Source organism: Balaenoptera physalus, assembly GCF_965194825.1.
Source record: "Balaenoptera physalus genome assembly, chromosome: 1".
Classification (NCBI taxonomy): domain Eukaryota; kingdom Metazoa; phylum Chordata; class Mammalia; order Artiodactyla; family Balaenopteridae; genus Balaenoptera; species Balaenoptera physalus.
Window position 1 is genome coordinate 163,828,479 of NC_138882.1, and position 25,479 is coordinate 163,853,957.

At 43.1% G+C, this 25,479-nt stretch overlaps 1 protein-coding gene across 8 annotated transcripts; it reads right to left on the reverse strand.

Annotated features, from left to right (window-relative positions):
• Positions 1–39: 39 nt before the first annotated feature.
• On the reverse strand, positions 40–24,677 carry CAP1 (cyclase associated actin cytoskeleton regulatory protein 1). Of its 8 annotated transcripts, none has more exons than XM_082443277.1 (13): positions 24,529–24,677; positions 12,535–12,656; positions 11,806–11,906; positions 10,053–10,130; positions 8,153–8,296; positions 7,966–8,051; positions 6,113–6,218; positions 4,759–4,936; positions 2,843–3,027; positions 2,538–2,661; positions 2,300–2,382; positions 1,839–1,982; positions 40–1,218 (listed from the first exon to the last, which is right to left on the reverse strand). In XM_082443277.1, exons 2-13 carry the CDS (start codon positions 12,644–12,646, stop codon positions 1,135–1,137), a joined length of 1,425 nt encoding a protein of 474 aa, XP_082299403.1. In that variant the 5' UTR covers positions 12,647–12,656; positions 24,529–24,677; the 3' UTR covers positions 40–1,134. The 8 variants fall into 8 exon arrangements, with proteins under 8 accessions (XP_082299403.1, XP_082299399.1, XP_082299401.1 ...); XM_082443273.1 differs by having other exon boundaries at positions 11,806–11,909; XM_082443275.1 differs by having other exon boundaries at positions 24,511–24,664.
• Positions 24,678–25,479: the final 802 nt, after the last annotated feature.

Genomic DNA, 25,479 nt, shown 5'->3' on the forward strand with positions numbered 1-25,479 from the left:
TCTTACATCTCTGTACAGCAAATATACATAAATACTAAGCAAGTTTGGTATTAATTTTATTCTATTTTCTGTATAACTTTAAGTACATAAAGGTTCATTTCCGCAGGCCTCAGGAAATGGGTAGAAATCACAGGACAATCTCTCTTCCCACCAAAAAAAGTTGCATATTTTGGTAAAGTGTTTGTCCTAGAGGAAAAACTGAAATTTACATTAGCAATGCTGTGCAAGATTTTTACACAAGACCTAAAACCAGCCTGCAGTGGAGATTTTAGTCCTCTGTTCAGGTGCCCAGACAGAAGCCAAAGCTGTTGAGCATGACAGGGCACAGGAAGCAATGAAGATGGATGGTGGGCACCCAGCATGGGAGGAGAAAGAGAAGCCAGATTCCTGGGAATGGTGTGGTTTTCCTTTTTTTTCTTTTTAAGTCATCTCTGTAGGAAGGTGCTGGGCAGGGGCCCCAGAGAGAGGAAGGGTCCAAGACTCCTTTAGCTGGCCTGGGTGCAGGGCACCACCACAGCAGCTAACACAGGACAACCTACTATCTCAGGTTCGGGCAGATGCAGGATGGAATGCAGAAGAAAAGGAATGCTTACAGGAAATCATTTTGCTTGGAATGCTAGATGGCCAAGCTTCAGCCTTTGGTCCTGTGCAAACCCTTGCCTCACTTGTCAACAGTGAAAATTAGTTTAAGTTAGAAGAACCAACTAGGATCACACCAGCTTCTGCTACCTTCACGCTCATTGTTAGAAAAAGATTAACTTGTGTGAACATTGTGATCTGTTAATTCCTGGGGACTACTTTATCCTTCCCCAAAGACTATTTGTTGGTCAAATGACCCCAAAGGCTGAAAGCTAAAACACACCTGTCCTGATGTGCAGTTCCTTAAGAATGGACTGGCTGTATGGTTGAGCTGATACGGAAGAGCTGCACCTTCCTGCAGAAGATCAAAGACCTGCTATCCCACCCCAAATCTCAGCCTGAGGTATATTTCAGTGAAGGCAGGTAGCTGTGCTTCTCAAAGCAGAGAAGCAGTTTAAGAGCAGAAAGGTAGAGGAAATCTAAAAAAAGAACCATCTTGATACAGATTTATCCCACGGTGTGAGGGAGAGGGCAAAGAACCCAGTGGCACTTCGCTTATCCAGCAATTTCTGTCACTGTGGTGACCAACTTCCGCCCATTCCATACGGTCTTGAACTGCTCAGGGACTGGGAACTCATTCTGCAAATAAAGAAACAACAGGTTTAAACCCAAGCTAGGCAATACACTGGGGTTAATTAAGTCTTAACTTTCAATGCTCGCTTGCACTAAACTGAGAGCAAGTAGGATGTAATGAGAGAGAAACTGAATCCACCTGAGAGAGCAAGGCTGTGGAACTGGCAGCGCCACATCTTCCAGACCACCTCCCCCACCGCTGACAGTGAAGGAGCAGCGCAGTGCAGGAACGAGGACAAAGGCTCCAAAGCTAGACAGATGTAGGTTTGAGTCTGTCTCTTACTGTTCACTGATCAGTGACCTTGCAGACTGTTAAACCTCTGAGGCGTAGATGGGAATGTGTATGGCTTCATGGCACCAGCTCAACAGGGTGCTGTGATTCAATCCCATTCCTTTTTGACAACCCTGAGCATCTGCTCTGCCTAAGAAAGGCAGAAACCACCCGCCTTCGGGGGTCTGCTTCGTGAGACTACCTCATGCGTCTGTGTGCCTGAGGTGTGCACTGCTGGGCTGCACCCACTTGGTGCGGAGTGTCCATCAGCTGCGTTGGAAGACTTCTCCTCCAACACAAGTCTTCAGTCCCTTCTGATTTCAGATCATACTACTAAAGAGATCAAGGAACTTACGAAGTCATCGCCCTCTGTAGGAATGAGGACATTCATCTCAGAAGACTTGGCACTGACTATCTCACAATCCAGTGAATTCTTGCTCAGGTAAACGTGGCAGCCATCTGTTTTGTTGATGGAAATGGTTGGCACTTTACCCATTACCTGCAGGGGAAACCAAGAGCACTGAGTCCCAGCAGCCAGGAGAACAAGTTAGCTGTGGGAAAAGCTTTCACTGTTTCACGGGATTACATGAAAAACTCACAGGTGTACAACGGATACTGGATACTAGGGGCGGGTGAGAATGGGTACTGGAAAGAGCTCGTGATAAGGGCCAACTTCTTTTCCTGCCACATCCAAAGCAGCTCAGCTTACAGACTCTGTAGAGTCAGATTCCCACCAAAGCAACATCTGTGGGTCGGCTGTGTCTCTTTCAATTAATTCCTCAGGGACTAAAGGAAGGAGCCAAGATATCAAGTTACCTGAACTTTGACATCCCTACTATTGATTATCTCCACAATGCCCACCACGTCATCGAACACCAGACCGAGTTTCTTACAGTTATCTAGGAGAAGAAAGGGAGCGGGTCAACAGTGTAACTTCAAAGGAAAGTACTCGATTTAAGAATTAAGAATTTAAGAATCTCTAGAAATAGGGTAGGTATGGTTCCAGCCCTCTCAAGCTCTAGGACAGAGCCTGCCTAGGTCAACAAGAACTCACCTACTGTAATGGAGTTAATTTTGCCCTTGATTTGCAATGTTGAGTTGACACACTTGAATATGTAAGCCACCTGTTTCAGCTCTGTGTCATCTATCACCAGGTTGGAAACATTCTCCTGATTTTCCTGTTAAAGAGATACCCCTTTCAGGAATCTCATCATTAAGCACATGCCACCCCAAAACACAGGCTATGCCAAACTTTCATTCTTGTAATCTAAGCCAGAACCCTGTACTCATTTGGCTGTGCTCCGTTTAACCGCTTTGTCCCCACTCCTTGTTCCCCCAGTCCTGGCATTTTTAACTCACCACTCTCCACTTCTTGCCCTCCAGTTCAAGTAGAGCTGGCTCCTTCTTTGTGACTGGTTTGGGGCAAGGACTGACTCCTGGTTTAGATGCAGAGAATGGTTTGGGGCCACTTCGTACTGGAGCACTCTGAGTCTTCAAGGCAGGGTTCTTGTGAGTCTTCAAGTCATCAGATACATGTTTCAGGGCTGTAAGAACAACAGCTGCCTTGTTCCTGTCCTTCATACCAGGGCTTTGGGCTGAGGCAATAACCAACTTCTGCTATCAGAAGTTAAACTGACCCTTACGAAAAAATTCAAAGCCCAAAACCAGAGCCTTTGAGATGTTCTCTCACACACAGCTTTGGAGAAGCACTTTTATAATTTTTCTTCTACCCCAAGACTAAATTATAAAGTTCCACTAAAAAAAAAAAAAAAAAAGTGGAATGTGTGTGTATGGGGGGATGGGTATGTACAAAGATCTAGAAAGACACATACTAAGTATCAGTATATACTCACAAAATACGTATGTAGTTTTTAAAGCAACAGAGGAAGAAAAAGTAGTATGTGATAATAAAGAAAATTTGGTAAAAGGAAAAAAAAACCTCACCCACAGCTAACCTACGATCCCCAATCAGTGTTAGCATTTGAAACTCCCCTTCCAATAATTTTTCTATTCATAGTTGTTTTTTATTTAGATATAAGCATGCACACTGCTAAGAAATTTGGTTTAACCAAATTAACAAAATAAAAATTTTCTCAAGTTAACCTATAGTTTCTAACAATATCTTTTTTGGGGGCTTCTCTGGTGGCTCAGTGGTTAAGAATCCGCCTGCCAATGCAGGGGACATGGTTTCGAGCCCTGGTCCAGAAAGATCCCACATGCCGCGGAGCAACAAAGCCCGTGCGTCACAGCTACTGAGCCTGCGCTCTAGAGCCCGTGAGCCACAACTACTGAGCCCACATGCCACAACTACTGAAGCCCACGTGTCTAGAGCCCGTGCTCCGCAACAACAGAAGCCACCGCAATGAGAAGCCTGTGCACCGCAACGAAGAGTAGCCCCCGCTCGCCCCAACTAGAGAAAGCCTGAGTGCAGCAACGAAGACTCAACACAGCCAAAAATAAGTAAATAAACAAATTTAATAAATAAATAAAAATATCTTTCTTTTTAAGGAAAAACATTCCATAATCACCCTCACAGGCTGACACATGCCTTGCTTATGGACACGGCCCAATCTATATAACCAATACTGGCGTTTTAGCTCCACCACTCCTAAACACTGCATGGTTCACTGCAGAAAAAGATTTAATGGCTGCATAGTATTGTGTCAAGAGGAACACACCACAGTTAACCACTTCTCTTACAGTGGGATATACAGGTTGTTACACCATTTTTAGCTACTATGAATAACAATGTATAAATCTTGTTCTTTCAGTGTTTTTATAGGTAGATTCCTAGGAGAGTGCTGTATAATTTAGACCTCCACCTACTGTGTATAAGGGTGTCTACTTTCTCTATACCAACATCAGGTCATTCTTATGCAAATTTTCCATATGACTAATATACACCCTCTGAGGACGTGAACCACCCCCTCCACGATGACCTCCTAAAGAGACCGCATGGTAACCTGGAAAAAGCTCTGGGGAAAACTGCCGGCACCATGTCTTGGCACAACAGGGTAGCTACTCTGTATATGCCCCTTAATATTAAATCACTTTCCTGTGGGGAGAGAGATTCCCCCAACTATAATGATCCATTTTCAATTTCCATTTGAGCCAGCTCTGCTATCCCTTTAGGCGACCTGAAGGACTGTGACACCCCAAATGAATCTCCCATATACAAATCACGGTTCTGGTTTACAGACTGTCAGGTCTCTAGTTGGTAAGTTCTTGCCAAAACAACTTATTTACCAACTCTTGTTGCCAAAGCATTCACTTACCATGTGTGATGCTCTCCCCCTGATTAATCTGTGCAAACAGTGCAGAGCGTGAAGCAGACTCATCTGAGCCTGAACTGGTGGGGACTGGGGGGGGAGGTGGGCCTGGTGGGGGGGGAGGAGGACCCGATCCAGCAGAGGGTCCCGATGGCAATCCACTCAGTTCTTTTGCCACAGGCCCCTGGAACAGTAAGTGCAGGTAACACAATCAGCCTCTCTTCCCCTCTGTACCATCCCCAATAGGGCCCTGCATGTGTCCAAGATACATGGGGTACCCACTGTGGCCCCTGATGCAATGATTAATGCTCCCTACCCACATCCAACTTGGCTTTATTCCTTCTCACCCTTTCCCAAGGATCCAACTCAACTCCATTTTTCAACCTTCACATTTTTCCATTGGCCTCTACCTAATTCCAGCTCTGAACCTATAGTTCTAAATACTTACTTCGTGTGTCACTGGTACCTCAGACTCACAAAGTCCAAGACTGATTTCACCATCACACCCATGTCTCTATTTCAGTGAGAGATATTATCATCCAAGCTTGACCGTTCCATCTTCTTTGAGTCTTCCAACCCCCTCAATCTCATTAAATCAGTTTATTACCTTGGTTATATCTCATTCTTTTTTGTACCAGCCCCTAGCACCATGAGCACCTCCATAGTCTGAGCATAAGCCCTTACCCCTAACCTATATACTAAGACTCTTTTAAGGACAAATAGGATCATTATCACCCTCTTGCTCAAATACCTCTGATAGTTACTTATCACCTATTATAAAGTCTAAAAGTCTCAACTACCTTCCTTTCCAGCCTTTCCTCCTAAATAGGTGACTCTCTCTCCTTATTGAAGCCAGATGACCAATCTCTACATTTACTCTGCATTTACTTTAAGTTTTGCTGTTTACTAGTATTCCCATTTCCCCCACTTCTGTCCTATACCTGAAAAGTCTCAGAGTATACCTCTTCAAAGCACAGTCTCTCCCTGTGAGAATCATTCTTCTCGTCTTCATACTCTGTAGTGTGTACCTTTATTACAGCACTTAGCTTGGTGATTTGTAGTGGGGTTTCGTACTTGTATTTTTACGCTTCTTGAGGGTTGGCACAGTGTAACTCATTCATCTATCTCTCCTCCAGCCCAATCACTGTCCCTGACCCATGTTTACTGACGCTGAATAGAACTGACTATTCCTTCTCTGACCCTTGCTTTCTTTTCTTTTTTTTCCCCTTTCATTCTCTCCTTTTTCTTTCTACCCTCCACTGAGAAGACTAACATTCCTTCTTAGACCTTGGTAGTGCTAAAGTCTAAGAAACCTGTAGATCCAGTCCTGGAGGGATGAAGGGAGGGGAGGAGCACTCACCGTTTTGCTCCAGGCCAGTCCAGTGTTATGGAACTCCTTAATGTAAGCCTGCAGCTCTGTCCATATACTCAAGTAAGCTCTGACCCAGTCCACATGCTTCTTATCCCTGGGAGAATTAAAGAAGAACTCATCACAGACAGGCAGGGTACACTACAATAGTGATCCCAGATCCCCTCCTATCTGTGAACTCACATCCTCTTGCCTGTGGCATTTCTTAGGCTCTGCTCAACGGCAGCTTTTCTATCGTAACTGAGCTTTCCTTCTTTTTTTGAACCTATTCTCTTACCCTAATTAGACCAAAGTCCATACGGATAGGGACTCCAGATTATATCTTTCTATCTCTTACAGCAGTATTCCTCAAACTTTTTTTAAAAGTAGCAAAACCACTATTTCAATGTAGACCTTAGGCAGAGCCTAATATACAAAACTGATAAAAGCAAACATTCCGTGCATGAAGCCATGGTAGAGAGGTCTCTTAAGCATCGCTGTGGATCTCTAGGACTCCAAGAAACTCAACTGCCTTATAGCGTAATGCCTTATGTCAAAAATATGCCCTCCTCCTAAGAAATTAAAAATAAAAACTTCTTGTTAGGAGGAAATAATCAGTATTAAATTATAGAAACAGCACTGCACTATAGTTCAAGTATCCTCTCTCTCTCTCTTTTTTTTTTTTTTTTTTTTTCTTTTTTTAATTTAAAAAAAAAAAAAATTTTGTTTTAATTTTTTTGGCTGCGTTTGGGTCTTCGCTGCTGCGCGTGGGCTATCTCTAGTAGCGGCAAGTGGGAGGCTACTCTTCGTTGCGGTGTGTGGGCTTCTCATTGCGGTGGCTTCTCTTGTTGCAGAGCACCAGCTCTAGGCGCGTGGGCTTCAGTAGTTGTGGCACGCGGGCTCAGTAGTTGAGGCTCGTGGGCTCTAGAGCGCAGGCTCAGTAGTTGTGGCGCACGGGCTTAGCTGCTCCGCGGCATGTGGGATCTTCCCCGACCAGGGATCAAACCTGTGTCCCCTACATTGGCAGGTGGATTCTTAACCACTGCGCCACCAGGTAAGTCCTCCTCTCTTCTTATACATTATTAGCTGGAAGAGTTTATGATTGTTTAGCATAAAGCCTAATTTCCTCAACTGTAAATTGCAGAGTATATGGTGGAGTATAATGAAAACACTGTGATGTTTAACCCCAGGTTACTGGAAGGATCAAGGAGTGGCCTGGTGTTCTGGGACATTTTTCACCCACATGAAGGCTTAATCCTTCACAGATGTTGGTTAACTGATGATGGACGGAAGAAAGGAAGGGTTTGGAGAGTTATGCAGCTAAGTAATAGCTGCCTGCAGTCACTCCAGCTCAAGACCAGCAATGGAGAAGTAGGCACTGGTGGACATGTGTGGTTGGACGTACAATGACTCCCCTTATGCAATACCTGCAGTGGTCAGGCAGCCTTCATCTCACTCTACCTGACCACGTGAATAGTCAGGGTCATTTTCTAGTAAATCTTACTGAATCTTTTGTAACTGGGCCAGTTAGAAGTTTTCAACAAAGGAACAAAATCTTGACCACATAGGCAAATAAAAGGGCATTAGTCCATTTTACCTCCTAAACCTGGAAGGGTAAGGATGAGAAGACTCAAAAGTCCTCTACAAACCCTGGAGAAAAAGCAGAAGAGGAAACAGAAACACTTCCTGCTTGCTTGCAAATACAGCTTCTATGAGCCAATATCTATCAAACTTTCCAAAAACCAGCCCTGAGATAAGAGAACCAACACAGCAGCCAAAGGCAGTCTTAACTTAACCCAAAGCACTACTCCAGCAAGTAAGCAGCTGGGTTTGTCCTTTACCCCTTGAGCACAGGCTGGACTTACACATCTTTGTACTCCTTGAGGACTCGGTTTGTATAAAACATGGCAGCATCATTCATTTCCTTCACATAGGGACCAGGCTTGGGAGACTAGAAAAAGAGAAGCTGTCAGTGACTTGGGGCCTCTCCAGCCATATCTCCTTGCCTCTTTCAATCTGTCCCTTCCCTCCCATGGAAGCTGTGCCGCTCACCATAGCCACCCAGCCCAGGGCCTGGATACTTTCGCTGACACCTGACAGGTGATTGAACAACTTGCTGCCTCGGTTCTTCTCCCGAAAGGTTATCACTTCTTGGATCTGCTCGGAGATGGGTGCCAACAAATCGGAAAGCTTATTCTAGAAAAAGATGCAAGAAAAGACTGAGGTTAGTGTATTTTTATAAAAGCCTTTATGTTGCTCAACTCTGATCCTCAAGGCAAGAATTCTTCACGAACTACAACAAGCATGCAAATAAACTCTGTATTTATCGTGCAAAGATTCACATGGCTACAATACTGCTCATCATCTCACTCTCCTTAGACAGTTCTAACTCCCCAGTCTGGATTTTGTGGTTCTTCATGATCAGGACCCATACTCCAGCTGTACCACAAAATTCTACCATTTCTGCCACTTGCCTCTTTTCTGCGCCACTAACAGGAGACACTAGTTCATTTCTGGGCCCCTCTTTTTCCATCTATCCATGTGCTCCTCTGCGTCATGAGGGACAGCACTCCACCAACCACACCGGCCTCCTACAGCATCTATCATCAGCATAACCAATTCTGGCACCTTATCACACACCAGCACAATTTATTAATGGACCCATGTAAACATGCTTTTCTTTGTCATTGATTCTTCAAAGACAAGGGCTTTGTCTTAGCCCTCTTTTATAATCCGTATAGCCCTCAACACATTGCTAGCCATATAGCAGCTGCTGAGAAGAGATCTGTTGAATCAAATGCAATTAGAGGGCTTGGCACTTGAGCAGACAGCTCAGCAAAATGGATGAATCTTGTGTTTCTGTGTTTTCATCCTTCATCCGAAGCTTGGTTTCCTGAACATCTCATTTCTCAGATCTTAGCATGAGAACAGTCTAAAGCAGGAGTCGGCAAACTTTCTGTAAAGAGCCAGACTGTAAATATTTCAGGCTTTGCAGGCCATACGGTCTCTGTTGCTATTTTTCAACTCTCCCATTGTAGTGCACAAAGCAGCAACAGACAATACTTAAAAAAATGGACATGGCTGTGTTCCAAAAGAAACTTCATTTAAAATAGGTGGCAGGCCAGATTTGGCCTGCAGACTACAGTCTGCCAATCCTCGATCTAAAGCAAGGGAAAGATAATAATGTCTCAGCTGCCTGATTTGTTGTGGAAAGTGTGGGCTTGGAAAAAAGGTTTAGACAAAATGCTTTAACTATTCGAGATAGATTAAAAATTAGAGTCTAACATATTTAACATTATCTTACGCTATTTTTACATTATTTAGGCATGCCAAGGGTTCACAGGTTTTAATACAGCATTAGTAGGAAGACTTATTTATTAGCCTTCTGCCTAGGAAAGCCAAATGCAAAAAGAAGAAATGAAACAAAACTAAAATGTTTGGCTCTGAGAAAAATCTAAATTTTCTCTAATTTATTTTCATACTTGTGGCAGCATAAAATCTTGAGGTAGGAATAAAGTTAAAGAGAGATGCCTAACCACTGAAGAGTGAGGGGAGAAGCAGTACTTTGGAGAAGCAGTACTTTAGGAGTTTTAGGATCTCCCCAGCAGCCTTACTAAGCCCACTCATAGTGGAGCAAGAGAACCACTCTCTAGGTCCCAAAGGGCATAAGGGACAATATGATGAATTTGGGCTAAGAATGTCTATTGAGAGAAGCAGCAAAGTCCCAGGGATAACTACAGTCTTAAGTAAAATGACAGAAAAAAAGCCATTAGAGCCCAATAAATATATACTCAATGGCACATTCCCATAGTGGCGCTTAAAATCTGACTCTCCCTCTGGGACTTGGTGTGAACATACATGAGCCTAGTAGGTCTATCTTAGCATGTTGTGATAGCTTAGCAGAAAGCTCTCAACCTGTCCTGTGCATCAAACCAACTAGTAATGAACTTACGCCTGCTGGCTTCTGGCATTGAGAGGCTGTAACCAAGAGCGCTCGTTCCAACTTCAGACCCGTGTGGACCATCTCCGCCTGAAAAGGAGAGGAAAGGAGAAGAATCAGCTATCAATGACACTTTACAACTGAGAGGTCCTGGTAAGAATAACCTGAAACCTCCACTTCCATGTACTCTGGTAGCAACCCAGGCACTTCACGCTGATTTCTTCAAGTACTCCTGATTCTTGGGACTGATGGCAGACTAATATATCATTGTTCCTGCTGGAACTAATCAGGGATATAATCCAGAGTTGGAAATGAAGATAACTGGGGCTAGCTTTCGATGAAGTCAAGTCAGCAACTGAACATGCAGTGTGATATGAAGTGCACTGAAAATCCCTCTTACCTCTCATCACCTCCCCCGCCCTCCCAAATCTGTTCTCAAGAACTAGAGGTAAGAGTTAAAGCAAAAGCCTAAATTTATGCCTCAAATTCTCAAGGTATTTACTCCTCTGTGTTAAAGCTATTTTTCAAATGCTGGACCATGACCTATCACAGATAATTAAATCAACTTTGTGACCCCATAACCAGCACTTTATTAAGTGAAGGAGAATAGAACAATAAGTGCAATACATCAACTGGAAATTATTTCCAAAAAAAAAAAGTGCAACACAAGTAGCATAATGTGAAACTTATATCTTAGTTACAAATATGCATTTCTTTCTTTCTTTCTTTCTTTTTTTGGCTGCGCCGTGCGGCATGCGGGATCTTAGTTCCCCAACCAGGGATCGAACTCATGCCCCCTGCAGTGGAAGTGCAGAGTCTTAACCACTGGACCACCAGGGAAGTCCCACAAATATGTATTTCTTACTGAAGGTCATGACCAAGAGTTTAAGAAACATGAGGCTATAAGCACTACAAATACAAAAATTCAAATTGAAATCATATATTTTTTCTGGATTTGTATTTTTAAAATATAAAAGTAAAAAATATATATATAAAAGTGATACGTTTTAAAACCTTTTCAAATGTGACCTACTGTATAAAGTAAAAATGCAAGCCTCACACTCCTACCTAAGTCCCAGTCCCACTCTCTAGAGTTAACACCATTGCCAACAGATGGTATATAAGAGGCTCCAAATAGCTCTTCCAAAGATCAAGCAACCAGTTTTGCTGACGGGTCAGGAAGATCCTAAACATGGTTCTTGCTGACAAAGGATCACTTAGAAGACTAGCAGGAGGATTCTGGGTCTCAGAGAGAGAGACAGAGTAGGGGCGGGGGTGACAACGTGGGTAGCAGCACATGAAGGGAGGTTGGTGGAGAGGCACCTGTCATTGCCTACTTCACATTCTTACTGTGGGCTAAGTGTGAAAATAACTCACATTAGCATAGCTTTAGCATAAGTACCATGCTTAGTTTTATAAATGCTAAGTCATGATGATGACTCCTTTGAATAAGCCACCCCAGGCTTGGTTATATAACACACTGGGATCAGCCTGGTAGCATGTTCTCACTACAAAGATGAACCAAGCCACGTTTTATGCACCAAGCAAACTATCTGTATAAAAGAAGCCCATGCGGAATATGTGATAAAAGCAGGGAGCCTGGAAAAACCTGAGGAAATGTTCCAGTGCGTGGACTGAGTTCCTCAGTGCAGGTAGAAGAGAAGGAGCCAGGAGCCTCTCAAGGGGCTCTTCAACCAAGGATGAGTAGGATCTGAAGAAAGCCACCAGTCCTTAAAAGAGGGAAAAAAGGGCCAAACCTCCTTACATGCTTCTGCACATCTCCCCCAATCTCTTTACTGATCTTGAGGTACTCTGCCACAGGACCGGCCAAGAGTGAGTCAAATGCTTGCACATACGGAGTCGTTCCTGCTGAAGACAGACACACCACGAAGAATTGGTCACACATCAGAAAGAGGATTTGTTAAAGGCACTTCCATATGAAAGCAGAGAGGCAAGGTAACACAGTAAACAGAAGGCTGGAGCATGAGTCAGGAGCCTGTGTTCTAGCTCCAGAACCACCATTAACTTCTTGTGCGACCCTGGCTAAGTCCCCTTTTCTTGCTGAGCTTAATTTTCTTTATCAATAGAATGAAAATAAACAAAATGATCCCTCTCAAGGTTCCTTTTAGCTCTAACAATCTGATTCAATTGGGCATGTGCAAAATGGCCAATTTGCCAATCGTCTGGAGAGAGGAAATTTAATATCACTTGTCATTTGACTTATACTAGAGTCATTTTGCTAAAGAAAGAACAGGAAATATCACACAAGCAGGAAGTTCTCGTGTTAAAATAACTTAACCACAGGCCTCCCTGCACAAGTCATTTCCTCCCTTATCTGTTCACAGCAATACGAATTATAGGCAATGAACTTTCTAGATTAAACGTTTTAGGGAGTTAGCTCCAAAGGAAGGAATATACTGTGACAGAAGAATTTCCGGCCAGGACACCAAGTATTCGCCACTCAAGGTATTCTGCTGGCTTGTATGCTGCTTACCTTTTGCAGCACCGTCTGCATACCCACAGTGCGTGCCAGAGGCCTGGGAGACTGCCTCCAGGCGGCCCACCGCTCTCTCCAACCTTTCTACCAGATTTTGCATGTCAGCCATAATGTAGCACCTGCTGAAACAGATCAAATATCATTTGTTGTTTTAATATTACATAGAACCTAGGGAGAAAAGAAGAAAAGAATGCCCTGGGAGTGAAGAGGATGCCAATTCTGAGGAACAGAATTATTTTACAGTAAAATAAGATGGAAGATAGTCTAGCATATTTGCAAAATCATAGAGACTTCATTAAGCAAAAGAACTACCCAGGAAACAGTGTTAACTGAAAGCAAATGCTTACTCATTCAAATACTTACTGAATATTTACTATGATATCACCAAATAAATATTTGTGTAAGAATTTAGAATTTACAAAGTACAGTCTCATATATTATCTCAGTTTAAGCCTCTCAACAACTATTTAGGAATGGAAAGATAACTACTATCCTCTCAGAGATAGGAAACAATTTCAGTGAAGTTAAATGACTTGCCTATAGTCTCACAGTTAGCTGGTAGGGAAGCCAGTCCTCAAATTCAAGCCTTCTGGCTCTAAGTTCTGTGTTTTTTCCTACAACATTCCGCTGCCTACATATGGAATGCCCAAAACCAAGATGAATAGGGTATTTATCCTGCCCCCAATAACTTACAGTCTAATAGAGGAGACTTTACATGTGCACTAACAACTGTAAAACAAATAGAAAAAAAAAAATTAAGGTGACATAAGTTGTAGAGAGAATAACACAGGATTTCAGAGAGGGGAAGAATATATCAGCTGGAAGGATCAGATAAGGCTATTATGGCAAAGCTTCCAATTGAGCTGGGCTTCACATGAGGGTGGGTAGGATCTGGATATGCAGCAGGGAAGGAGAACAGACACACCCAGAGAGCTTGTTACAGATCTTTCACAAGTACCAACTTATCTGAACTAGCCTCATTCAATGTCTAATATCCTAAAGAAAGTAAGCTCCAAAAGAGAAGGGACCTTCTCTGGTTTGTTTCCTAAACAAGTTTACCCTCTGTCATCTAGACCACTACCTGGCAGGTAGAAGGTGTTCAATAAATATTTTAGAAGTTAATGAACCTGAAGTATAGTATCCCAGAACTCCAGAGAGACAAGGGTTCTGAAAGTTACCCACAAATATACATAAATGAGTGTTAATGTTATCAATATGCATCGACATAAAGTGCTTTAGACTATAGGTGATCTCATAAAAATCAGTCAGTGTAATCACAATCAAAGACTTGACTTGGAGAGATTCCATTTCAAAGCGTTAATTTATTCAGGCAACTGAAGCCGAATGAACTCAACTCCCTTGAAGCCACCTAAAATGACCATAGCAATTATAATTCCCTCAAAGACAGCTACATGGCAGAATATCTCATTTAACACACATTGTCTTCCCTGTGGAAGAGAGAAGCAACTCAGAAGATAAACTAAGGAAGACAATATCATCCCTGTCCGTTCTTTTCCGTGTACAGGCTCTGATCTCTCAGAGCCCAGTGATTTGCCAGAGAATGTTGTTTAAAAAAGAATCAAGGAAAAAAATAAGAATGCGAACCAAATAAACCTTTCCATTCGCCGGCCTGAAGAGGTAGCAGAAGCCTCCAAATCTGTACTCTACTCAAAATGGAACAGACTATGGAGCAGACTAGAAGCATCCAATATACTCTCCCTTATGTTATGGCACAATCACCCAGCTATCCAAACTGCTGCCCTGTTCATTCTGGGTACTATCCAGGGACAGACACATATAATCCACCACACTCTGTAAATCCCAGGGGAAAAGGCAGTGACTGCAATAAACTCCCAAGCTACCTTGCATTAATAAATACCACCCATTCTGTTATAAAACATGTTCCTTCGGACATAATGGATGCTATAAGCTGCGGCCAATGTGAACATGGTAACACAGTACAAGCATCTCTAAAGGCTGCCAGGGTTCGTGAATACTTACCAATCTGAAAAGTTTAATAATACAGCTTCATGGATTTTGCTTCCTTCTTTTCCATCTTTTACTTGTACTTGTAAGCTTTCAATGCTAAACAAGCTATGGTTCTGCTGTTTAACTTAAGCAGAATGAGAAAAGACAAAACAGCTATCATAGCTAATCTCATTCCACCACTAATCAAATATAGGAGAACAGTTCCTAGTTTTTTGTTTTTGATGGGGGTGGAGTGAAATTTGAGATGTTATGGGAAAGAATGTCTAGAATTGAAGGACCGAAAGACACACCTTGTCTTATTCTTTATGTACGCATATTCGTTCTTTAGGTGGTCATGTCCACTCCAAAGCCGTCAACTACCATTATCGCGTTACTATCCAGTCCACTTGCTGAGTGATACCACCACAACCACCTATAGACTAACAACTCCCAGAGCAGTATATTCAGCTCAGGCCATCCTTCTGGGATTCAGAATTTTAGATCCAGCTTCCACCTAGACATCTCTACCTGGATGTCCCAAAGGACATCTGAAATGTCCAAAACAGAACTCATCATTTTCCCTAGCACTGCTCCCACAGACTCACTGTCTCAGTAATCCAGCACTACCAGCAATCAAGATACTAACCTGGAAACTGTTAAGCAGTACAGTATAGTGGTTAAGAGCGTTGTTCTTTAGAGAAGTCAGAGAGACTGGGAGTTTGAACACTGGCTCTGTGTCTGAGTGTTACCAAACTTTCTCAACCTCAGCTTCCTTATTTGTAAAACAGGAACAACAACAATATAAAATCCAAAGGGCTGTAGTGAGAATAAATGAGGAAATACATGTGGAAGTGACTGGCTCGCTCAGTCCTGAAAAATGGTTAGGATTCCATAAACATTAACTAAATGATCTTCTTACTAATCTCATCAGTCATCAAAATCCATAGGCTCTATCTTGCATATCATAAATAGATGCCCCTTGTCTTCATCCTGATTGATAAAAATTCGGTCATCATGACTTTGCCTAGATTACTGCAATAACCTCTTCACTAGTCTCCTCTAATTCCAGTTACAAACCCTCTTTATCCATTCTCCTTATTACCACAGTGATTCAGAGTAAAGTCCAAGCAAGGGTTTCCATAATCTGGCCCTGCTTTATTTCCTACCACTCTGCCAGTTTTATCTCCTGCCACACCTTTCCTCAACATTCTACAGCAACCCAGAACTACTTGCATTTTCCAGAAAGAGTTATGCTTTCTCTCACTTTTGAGCCTTTACAGTGCTATCCACTCTGCTTGGTTGCTTTCCCTTCCCAATCTGTTCCTTTTCTCATAACTCCTACTGCCTTTTTCAGATTCAGTTAAGGTGTCACCTCCTCTAGGAAGCTTTTCCAGTTTGGTATGTTTTCCCTTCTCAATCTGCCCCCTCTCCAGGATTCCTACTGTCCATTCAGTCTCAGCCAAGGTATCACCTCCCCAAGAAGCAGTTCCAATATGTGCTCCCACATATCATTGTGTACTTATCTCTACCACACATTTAACACACTGGTTTAAAATCATTTAATAGTCAACAGGCAATTAGTCACCCTACAGAAGAGACCATGTCTTGCCTTTGTAATTCCAGTACTATAAACATGGTAGGCACTATAAATACAATAGGTTAATAAAGGTCCTTGGGAAAAATAAATACATAAGTGCCTTTACCCCCTCTCCCCTCAACGCAAGTCTGGCTATCTCCTCTCTGTGTCAAATCTGGGGAGAAGTGCGGGGGGCGTTTCCCTTTCTTTAAAAAAACATTTTTTTTTTGCCTGTTTGTAGGCTCTAACAAACATTCCCATCTTTCAAATAAACGCTGCCTTCTTGGGCACAAATTAAATTGATATAGAGATCTTCAAACCAAGTGCCATAAGGTAGATAACCTTGTTTATTAGACGATATAATATTAATTAAAAACAGAACTCCTTTAGAGTTGTAGGTGCTTTATATCATCAAACTGCTGCTTCTTTTGAGACTTAAAATAATTCTGTGACATATGTTATAAAGATACTGATCCCCATCTTTAGAATGAAGAAACTGACAGAAGTTAAAAAGCTTGCTAGATATCAAACAACCGGTGGGGAGAGAACCTAGCCTTGAGCACAAATTTTCTGAGGCTCTTTTAAGCAATTAAGTGACTAACAGGTTCTTCACAGCATCCAGCCCCAGCTGTTTGCTGAGCACAGCACTGTGGGTTTAAGGTCTCTTTATGGTGTCTTTAGGCACATTATTAGCAGCTTTCAATTCCTCTGCTCTCAATTTCCTCTACGGAGGCCAATATTTTTTCACATTCAGTACAGATGACACGTTTGGAAAGCAAATATTTAAAATAAGGTTTTTCCCAACAATACAGAATTGCCAGAGCAGAAAACTATAGCTTTGCCTAATCTTGCTCCCTGCCATTTCTGACTGACAGTAGCCAAGAACTATATGTAAGCCTCCGTAAATGAAGGTACAGATTCCCAACTATTTAAGCATTCATCATAAAAGCTTCAGAAGGAGAGGCAGTCCTAATTACCCAAGTCTAAATAAAACTTGGATTCAGGAGACCAAGGTTTGAGTCCCAATTCTGCCACGTATTAACTGTGTAAGTTTAGGATAGTCATTTAATGGACCCTCACCTAGCACACAGAGATGTAAGGATCAAAGGAGTTGGTTTTACAGATGAGTAGTTACTTTGGGAGCCTTAAAATGCAGTTCAAATGTAAAATGTTATCGCTGCATACCATGTACTAGAATACAAGCTCCAGAAACATGGCAATTTATCCATTCTCCCCACCCCTGCTCCCCCAGCTGCCCCCACCCCCCAAATCTGCAGCACCTAGAACAACCTGGCACACAGAAGACACTCATAACATGAAAGTGCTTAGCATTGTGACAGCTACTGAAGAAACAGAAGACTCACGGTCTCTGCCCTCTAGAAGCTTTCATTCTTATTAGGAAGGGCAACGCAAATGAAATGCCAATCGACTAAATACTGAAGACTGTATTTTTTAAAGTTCTGTTAGAGATTAACTAATTTCATTTGGATTGGGAAAAGTTAAAGTTATCAGCTAATACAGTGGAGCTTTTTCTTTGCAGAATGTTGTATGGTCCTGAATTATATAGTATAGATGACTACATGCTGGGAGAAGAAATCAATGAGGACTAAAGGTAGTCTCAGGAGGTTTCAGGAGGGAAGTGGGGCATTTTGACAGAAAAAGTAAAAGAAAAAAGGGAAGACATTCCAGAGCAATCAAAAGCAAAGAGAGACCAAGAAGGCTATGTACAGAAAGTGTGAGAAGGTTAGCCCACATAGTCTCATGGGAAATAAGCAAGCTGGGCTAGGTTATGGAGGACACTGAAACCTGGGCAATATTTGAATTTGATGTTGTGATAAATGTGAAGCCATTCAAGGGTTTTGAGAGAAGGAATAATGTGATGAAAGCAAAATTTTTACAAGTACTGTCTGATAGAATGGGTTTTGGGGAAAAAAAAGGAAGATATTAAGGTCTAGGTTAGGTTGAAAGCTGTTCAACTAGCTGCAAAATAAAAAAGTGGTACTGTAAAAAATATTTTTGGTATTGCAAAGGAAAAAAATAATCACTTTTAGGCCGCTAAGTGACCAGCACCTGAATTAACAGTAAAATAGTTTTTCTACCCTGAGGGAGTCTAGCAGGAGTGACAAAGCTACCTTCCACTGAATCACTGGCTCTCAGGATCAGGAGGGAGTCTAGAAAGCACCATCTGATGACAGAACAGACCTTTCAACATTCTCAGCAATTAGTCAGATAGCCTCTATTCAAACACCTTCAGTGTGGAGAACCCAAGACTTCTGGAGGCAGCCCATTCCATTCACACAGCTCAAAGTATTTAAAAGTTCTTCCTTATATGGAGGCAAAACCAGTCTCCCTGCAACTTCCACCCACTGATCTTGGTTCTGCCCTTGGAGGTCACACAAAACAACTGAGCATTAAACACAGAACAAGTATTAACTCTGTGGTACTGACTACTGAATTACAGTAGCATTCAAAGAAGGGAGTCAAAGATGACTCCAGAGTTGCAAATCCAGGGGAGTAAGAGAATGATGACACTATAGGAAAAAACAGGTTTCTGGCACGTTCTAGCTAAGGCAAGAAGATGAGGTCAGTTTTGGATACACAGTTTGAACAGAAGATGAAGCTTCCAAGTGGGAATGTCCAGTAAATAGTTAGAAATGAGCTTGGGGGAAGGATCAAGGCTAGAGATCAATGTTTACAAAGTCATCAGCAAGGAAACGTCATAAAGTCATGAGACTGCATAGGCTTTTGGAGGGATATCATGAAGAGTGAAAAGAAACCAGGAGCTTGATTCTCCAGCAATTTCTTCTGTAGTCTGAAACCAAGCAAAATCAGAAATGGTCAGTGATTCCTGCCAAAGCTGCTTCATATTCTCATCATTCTAACAATTCAAGCAACCCAGTTCCTTCTGCCTGTCACTCAGAAGCAAATGGAACCAGGTTACTCCTGCAGTTCTTGCCTCTTCTCACCAGGCAATTAAGGCAGTGGAATGAACTTCTACTCATAAGAAGTTGCTATGCTTAAAATGTTTTCTACTTTGTCAGGTAGTTGTTCCTCTAAGTCATACCCTTAAGTAAAATTGAAAAGAAAGCAACTATACAAGTCATCCTGTATGCTATGGTAGCCCAACTGATCTGCTTCAAAATGCTTCTGTTGGCCTTTGCTTTGTAATTCTGTTCCCTAGATGTTATCCTAAGAAAATAATACTAACATGGGAAAACTGATAGGCACGACGATGTTCAATGCCGTGTTAGCTTAGACTTCTAATTACAGGGGAAGAGCTAAATGCACTGTGGAAAAAGACCTGAAAAAGAACACAAAATTTACAGTATTTGTCACATTCGAGTGATGGAGTTTTAGACAATTTCCCCGTTTTCCAAAATTTTTTTAACATAGTAATATAATTTCTTTATAATAGAAGACAACAAAACAAAACAGCTCCACTTGGATAGCTCTCCTAAGCTACCACTAAACTATAAGGCATTAGTTAGTTCTACTCCTAACAATATAGAAATTCTCATCACTAGGCTCTAACATGTTACAGAGCAAAATCTACACATGCTAATAGGATACTTACAAGTTGGCTGATTTAACCCAGAAACCAAAGAACAGACACCACTTTGCCCCAGTAAGATGCCATCTAAATCTAACCCAAATCAGGAGCCACTGTTCTTCCCCAAGCATTTGGTTTCTCTGATGAAACCAATGACATTTAGTGCCTGAGTCACTGCCACCTGAGGTTTAGATTAAAACAGAAAGAAAGGCCTGTCTCCTGCGGAGGGAAAGAATTCTACCCAATATCAGCACTTGTCTCCTGACCATTAAACATGTTCCTCTATCTAAAATTCCAGGAGTGAGTAAAGTTAGTAATAGTGTACAAGCTGAAGTCAGACTTGAGAACTAGCTGTTTCAATGCTCTGGGGCAAACAGATAACCTTGTGTGGTCAAGGGTTCCCCTCTCTCTCACATTCAAGGAATATTACGAAGACTAACACCATAAAAGCATTCAGCAGGAATCTTTTATATTGTATAAGGAAAAACTGCATTGGTTGATTTCAACTGGTAGTTGCTGTAAACAGAACAGCATTTCCCATTCTCATGCATAAAGATAGATTCAAGGATGCCATTTGTCCCTAGCCATGATTCAGCTACAGCTAGAGATACGAAAAGATCTGCGACTGTAAATCTATAATTAACTTAAGTGTAGGAATTTTAATGACCTCTGGAGGGAAAAAAATAAATAAATAAACAAAAAAGCAAGCTCACTTCTTCCATTAAACATTTCAACTATAACTACTTTCCAGTAGAATAGAAAAATTTGATACAACAGGTCTGGTAATACAAGGCAAACAAAGCTGCACTGTAGCTGAGGAGTATTTTTAGAGTTGATGGTTTTTATTAGGTTTACATGATGGTATATCAAGAACAAATAGTTTCATGGTGAATGCTTGAGCTGCATTAATTTAAGGATGATGAAACTACAGTCGACCCTTGAACAACATGGGGGTATGGGCACTGGCCCTCAGTGCAGTGGGAAATCCTCCAATAACTTTACAGCCAGCCCTCCATATCTGCCTGTACAAGTGGACCTGCGCAGTTCAAATCCATGTTGTTCAAGGGTCAACTGTACAATAACTTTATCAGTCAAAATAAATCTTGAGTAGCAACATCATAAACTACATCCAATGTAAAATAAATGATAATCCCTGTCCACTAAACCAAGCTGTCTAAATGCAGGCAAAGAAAACAGGAATTTATATAGCCCCAGTATAGGGGAAATATAAATCTGCTGACTTGCGCTGTCAACTAACACCAACCTCATTTCTAGTGAGGGCCTAAACAATGGCCTTTCTCTATTAAGATCATATCCTCTGAGGGAAAAAAAACACAAAAAGGCAAGTTCTTCAAGGCCCACCCAGAAATTCCTGGAATGAACAATAATTCTTGATGCCTCAGTGAAACCCATGATTTATTCCTTGCAAGGTACCCAGCGTTTATCATGTGCCATACACTGTGCTAACCACGGCCATGGAGCCTGCCCTCAGAGAACTGAGTTGGAGAGATAAGACACCACACAATCAGAGCTATGATATTTTCTCATGCACTGTTCTCAATCAGGGGCAATTTTGTCCTCCAGGAGACATTTGGCAATGTCTGAAGACATTTTTGGTTGTCACAGTTGAGGGAGTGCCCCTGGCATCTAATGGGTAGAGGCCAGGGATACTGCTGAAATCCTACAATGCACAGGACAACCCCACGAAATGAAGAATCACCTGGCCCAAAATGTCAATTATGCTGAGGTTGAGAAACCCTGTTCTAATGTAATAATGAGCAAAAGGTTAAGTGCAAGAGGTACAAATAAAATGCTGATGTAATAGTTCAGGACTTTCTAAATTAGAATGTCACTCTGTACCACCCAGTAAAAACTAAGATGAGGGTCTGACTGTGGAGAACTCTGTAAATTGGACAATAGAGTTCAGACTTGATGCTTTGGGAAAATGAAGCCAGTGAAGGGTTCACAAGATGAAAATGGTTCTTTTTAAAAGAGTAGTCTGGTTATGGTAGAGAAGCTGAAGTATAGATACGAAAGCCAGTTTAGTAGAAAGTAAAGAAAGAAACTGATGAGGACAAGTCAAAGGAATAATCACTAGGACTGGCTAAGATACAGCTTGAGGATACTCAGATTTCAAATCTCAGGATTAAATTTCAAACCAGAGGGTTCAACTTTCAATGACACTGCATTTGCTTGTTTAAGTAAAATGAATCTTTGACTCACCATACTTCACAGAAAACTGAAAGGAGGAAGTCACTTTTTAAAGGCTCAGTCCCTAGTTAAAAAAATAACTGCAACTAAACAAAGGTATATATAAGCAAGAAAAGGGGTGAAAAAAAAGTTCATCCTTCAGGTTGGAAACAAAACATTTTACAAACTAAACAGCTAACCTCCTCAAAGCAAAAATACACTCACTGAATCTTAACAATACCACCACTTTTGGTTTGCATGACAGGTTATACTTGAGAAAGTACTTTCACAGTTACCATTTTATTTAAACTCCTCTGAAACATAAATTATGTCCATCTGATTGATGAAGTATTTCTGGGGAAGAAAAAGGGGGGAAATTCCAACAGAAATTTCTTTATACTGGACAGCAGCAAGTCAAACAATTAGCAAAATACCAACCATAGAATAAATGCAAACGCATTCATACAAGGCATCAAAAGCCCTTCACAACCTGGCAGCACCTACCTTTTTTTTCTGGTCTTATCTTCTCCTACAAACCCTAGGCTCCAGTACTTCCCTGAACAATATAAACCCTCTCCTGCCTCCACATCTTTCTCTTGCTCTTTCTTCTAGTTGAGATACCTTATTAGACATCTTTGCTTAGATGTGCTGCAAATACCTCAAACTAAATATGTCCAAAATTCATTTTCTTTCCATGTCACCTCTCCAACTTAACCCTCCTCTCACAGTACCTATAACGGTGAATGATGCTACCCACTTCCCTAAACCAGAAAACCAGACAATCACCCTAGGCTACTGCTACATTTTCATTTCCATAAACAATCAGCCTTCAACTCTATGGATTCCATCTTTTTAATATTGCTCAAATTTGATCCCTCCTCTCCTTCTCATTCTCATTGTCTTCATGGTTCAAGCCATGTTCAAGCTTCCAAACACTGGTCTACTTCCCCATTATGTTCCTTCCCCTGTGCCAGGCCGAACTAAAACATCAATCTGACCACATCATTTTCCTAAATAAGAGCCTGCAAAGCCTCCCCACGGCTTTCAGGGTAAGCTCCAAATTCCTTAGCATGGTTTACAAGGGCCTTCATATGTGATCCACCCCCACCCCACCCACTTCCTCCACTTCTCTGAGCATTACTGGAATTTCAGTCATGGTCTTTCACATGTCCAGATTCCATGTCCTAGCACTGGACCCTTTGGCTGGAAATCCCTTTTCCAGATTCACCATACGGCTAAACAAATCCTGCAGGACTTAGCCTCCCACTTTCTCCCCAAAGCCTGGAAAGCTGGCTCAGGTATTCCTCCTCTCAGAGCCCCGTGCTCACACACTATGACACTGTAAGCCACCCCCGATTTACTTGTCTGCCTCCTCCTCCACTCCATGAGAGCTACTGTATCCTTAGTCACCAGGGCTAGGTGCCTCATTGAACATGTGCCTCACACGTATCAAGGGCTCAATAAATGGCTGGTGAATGATTAATGTGCTGGGCTGCCCCGGTTTTCACTTGAACAGGGATCCCTACAAAGAGCTTCAACTGACAGTTCTGATACTAACTTCTGCCTTAAGTTTCTCATGCTCTCTTCATTGAGCTCTTCATGCTTCGAAACTCATCTTAAATCCTGCTTCTGCAGAAGGGATTTTCCTGAGCCCCTCGTTACATACTGCCAAAGCACCCTGCTCTTCTTTCCTAACACTAATCACATTTATAATTATTTGTTAAATTCCCTGCAAACACTGTCAGCTCCGTGAGGGCAGGGGCTACCTTGTTTTGTTTCTGCCTTCCCTGGATGTGGCAGAGTGCCTAACAAAGAATAAACACAATTTGTTACACTGAATTTAATCTTGTGATGTGAGCAGAGATCTCCACTTAAAAGATGAGAAAAATCAGGCTCAAACAAGTTAAACAAAGCGCCTATGGCTACCGATGCTTGACAGTGGGACCAGACCAAAACTGAGCCAACTGGTTTCACGTCCAGAAGTATGCAACACCTTCAACAAAGTTAACTTGGCTTTTCAGGATCAGAGCTATAGACTAGGAGAAAGGGGAGGCTCTCTGATTGCAAACACAAAAACCCGATCCTCTCTTTTTAAAAAAACTGCCCAGGCGTTCCAAACAGGCTGCATTTTTAAAAAGTTCCAAGCAGCGTGTAGCCTTTAACCTGCAACTGCCCGCGAGACGATACCTACTGGAAGACCACCCCAAGGTAGAGAGAGGTTCCTGGGAAATGAACGGGGGAAGGATCTGGGGCTGGTAATCTAAGGAACTGAGATCTAGATTCCGATTGTTTCCCTCGCTCGCTGTAAGATCTTGGACCAGCCTCCTCTCTCCGGGGATCAATTTACCCATCCAAGCAATGGGGGCGAGACCAGGGATAGAGAAGATTCTAAGGTCTCGGAGGTTCCTTTCAGTTAGAGCACCTTAGGAATCAGGCCTCCGCTGAGGCTGATGGCCAGAACCGCGAAGTCCAGCGGAAGGGGCCTCCCCAGGAGAGCCTGGCTCAGTTGGTCACCGCGGCCCCACCTTAAGAGACCGCGCCCAGGATCCCGGGTCGGCCTGAGGGCCCCGGAGCCGGCCGCCTCAGGGGGGCTCACCGCACGCGCCTAGGCCAGAAGGGTCATTAACAACGCCAGGGGCCAGTGGGCCGCGGAGGGGACCATAGTCCCTACCCCGCCGCGCACACTCACCTCAGAGATCTGCCTCACCTCGGGACTGCGATCAGCCCTGCCGCTCTCCACTTCCGGCAAGAACCGCCCAGCAATCTTCGCGCGACCCACTTCCGGGCCCTCACTGGGCGCGGCACCCCCACCGGAAATGAACCGCCGGCCGAAACGCCGGCCCAGAGGAGGGATCGGGGAGGAAGTCTGGCAGCTCCGCTCTTGACTCCGCCCCCTATTCGCCACGCCCGGGAGAGAGAATCCCCACTAGCCTGGGAAAAGAGTCCCGCCCCCAAGGCGGGATCGACGGGGGGCGTGCCTAAGGCTAGGCCACGCCCTTCTATCAACTGCTGCTGCCGGAATCACCCGGACCAATGAAGGGCCGAAGTTACTGGCTAAGCTCCACCCCCGGAGAAGGAGGACAGATGAGTGGTTAATTCTCCTGTCAGTTTGGCCTCATTGGCAAAGGCCGGTTCCTTTTCACAGTAGTCAGGAAGGGGTTCAATCCTTCAGTCCCTATTAGGGTCATAGCCGGAGGATTCTCTGAGGGCGGGTATCACGGGCGGCTGTCTACTCTCCGAGGGGGATCAAGGCTAAGCTCCGCCTCCCTCTGGGCGTTCAAACCTCGGTTTCCCCGTTTGTGACGTGGGGAGGCCATTGCTCTGGACAGTGTTTCGGGAGGACCTGCGGAGGCTGGGTGTGGGGAGGGGTCGACGGGGGCGCTCGGGCCCAACCCCGCGTTTCTGGGCATGCCCGCCGCCGCCCCGCTCGCTCTGCCCCGGGCTGAGAAGGTGGAAGCTCGCCCCACTTCCTGTTTGTTCGGTGCGCTCTGTGACCATAGATGGTCAGGTCTGGGGCCGCGCGGAAGCCTCCGTCTGGCGGTTTGGGAGTCCTTCCTCTCCGCGCGCAGGGTGTTGTCCCCGAGAATAAGATGAGCGGGGTAAAAAAAGAGAAAAAAGATGAGCGGAATTAGAAGGGATCCGGCTCCACTCGGCTAAA

Bases quoted from the DNA above. Each gene is read 5' to 3' on its own strand.
- CAP1 (XM_082443273.1), bottom strand. From the start codon at position 12,646: ATGGCTGACATGCAAAATCTGGTAGAAAGGTTGGAGAGAGCGGTGGGC. The intron at 2,662-2,842 runs GTGAGTTAAAAA...TCTCTTTAACAG, and splicing joins AGGGCAAGAAGTGGAGAGTG to GAAAATCAGGAGAATGTTTC. The intron at 2,383-2,537 runs GTGAGTTCTTGT...TTCTTCTCCTAG, and splicing joins AATTAACTCCATTACAGTAG to ATAACTGTAAGAAACTCGGT.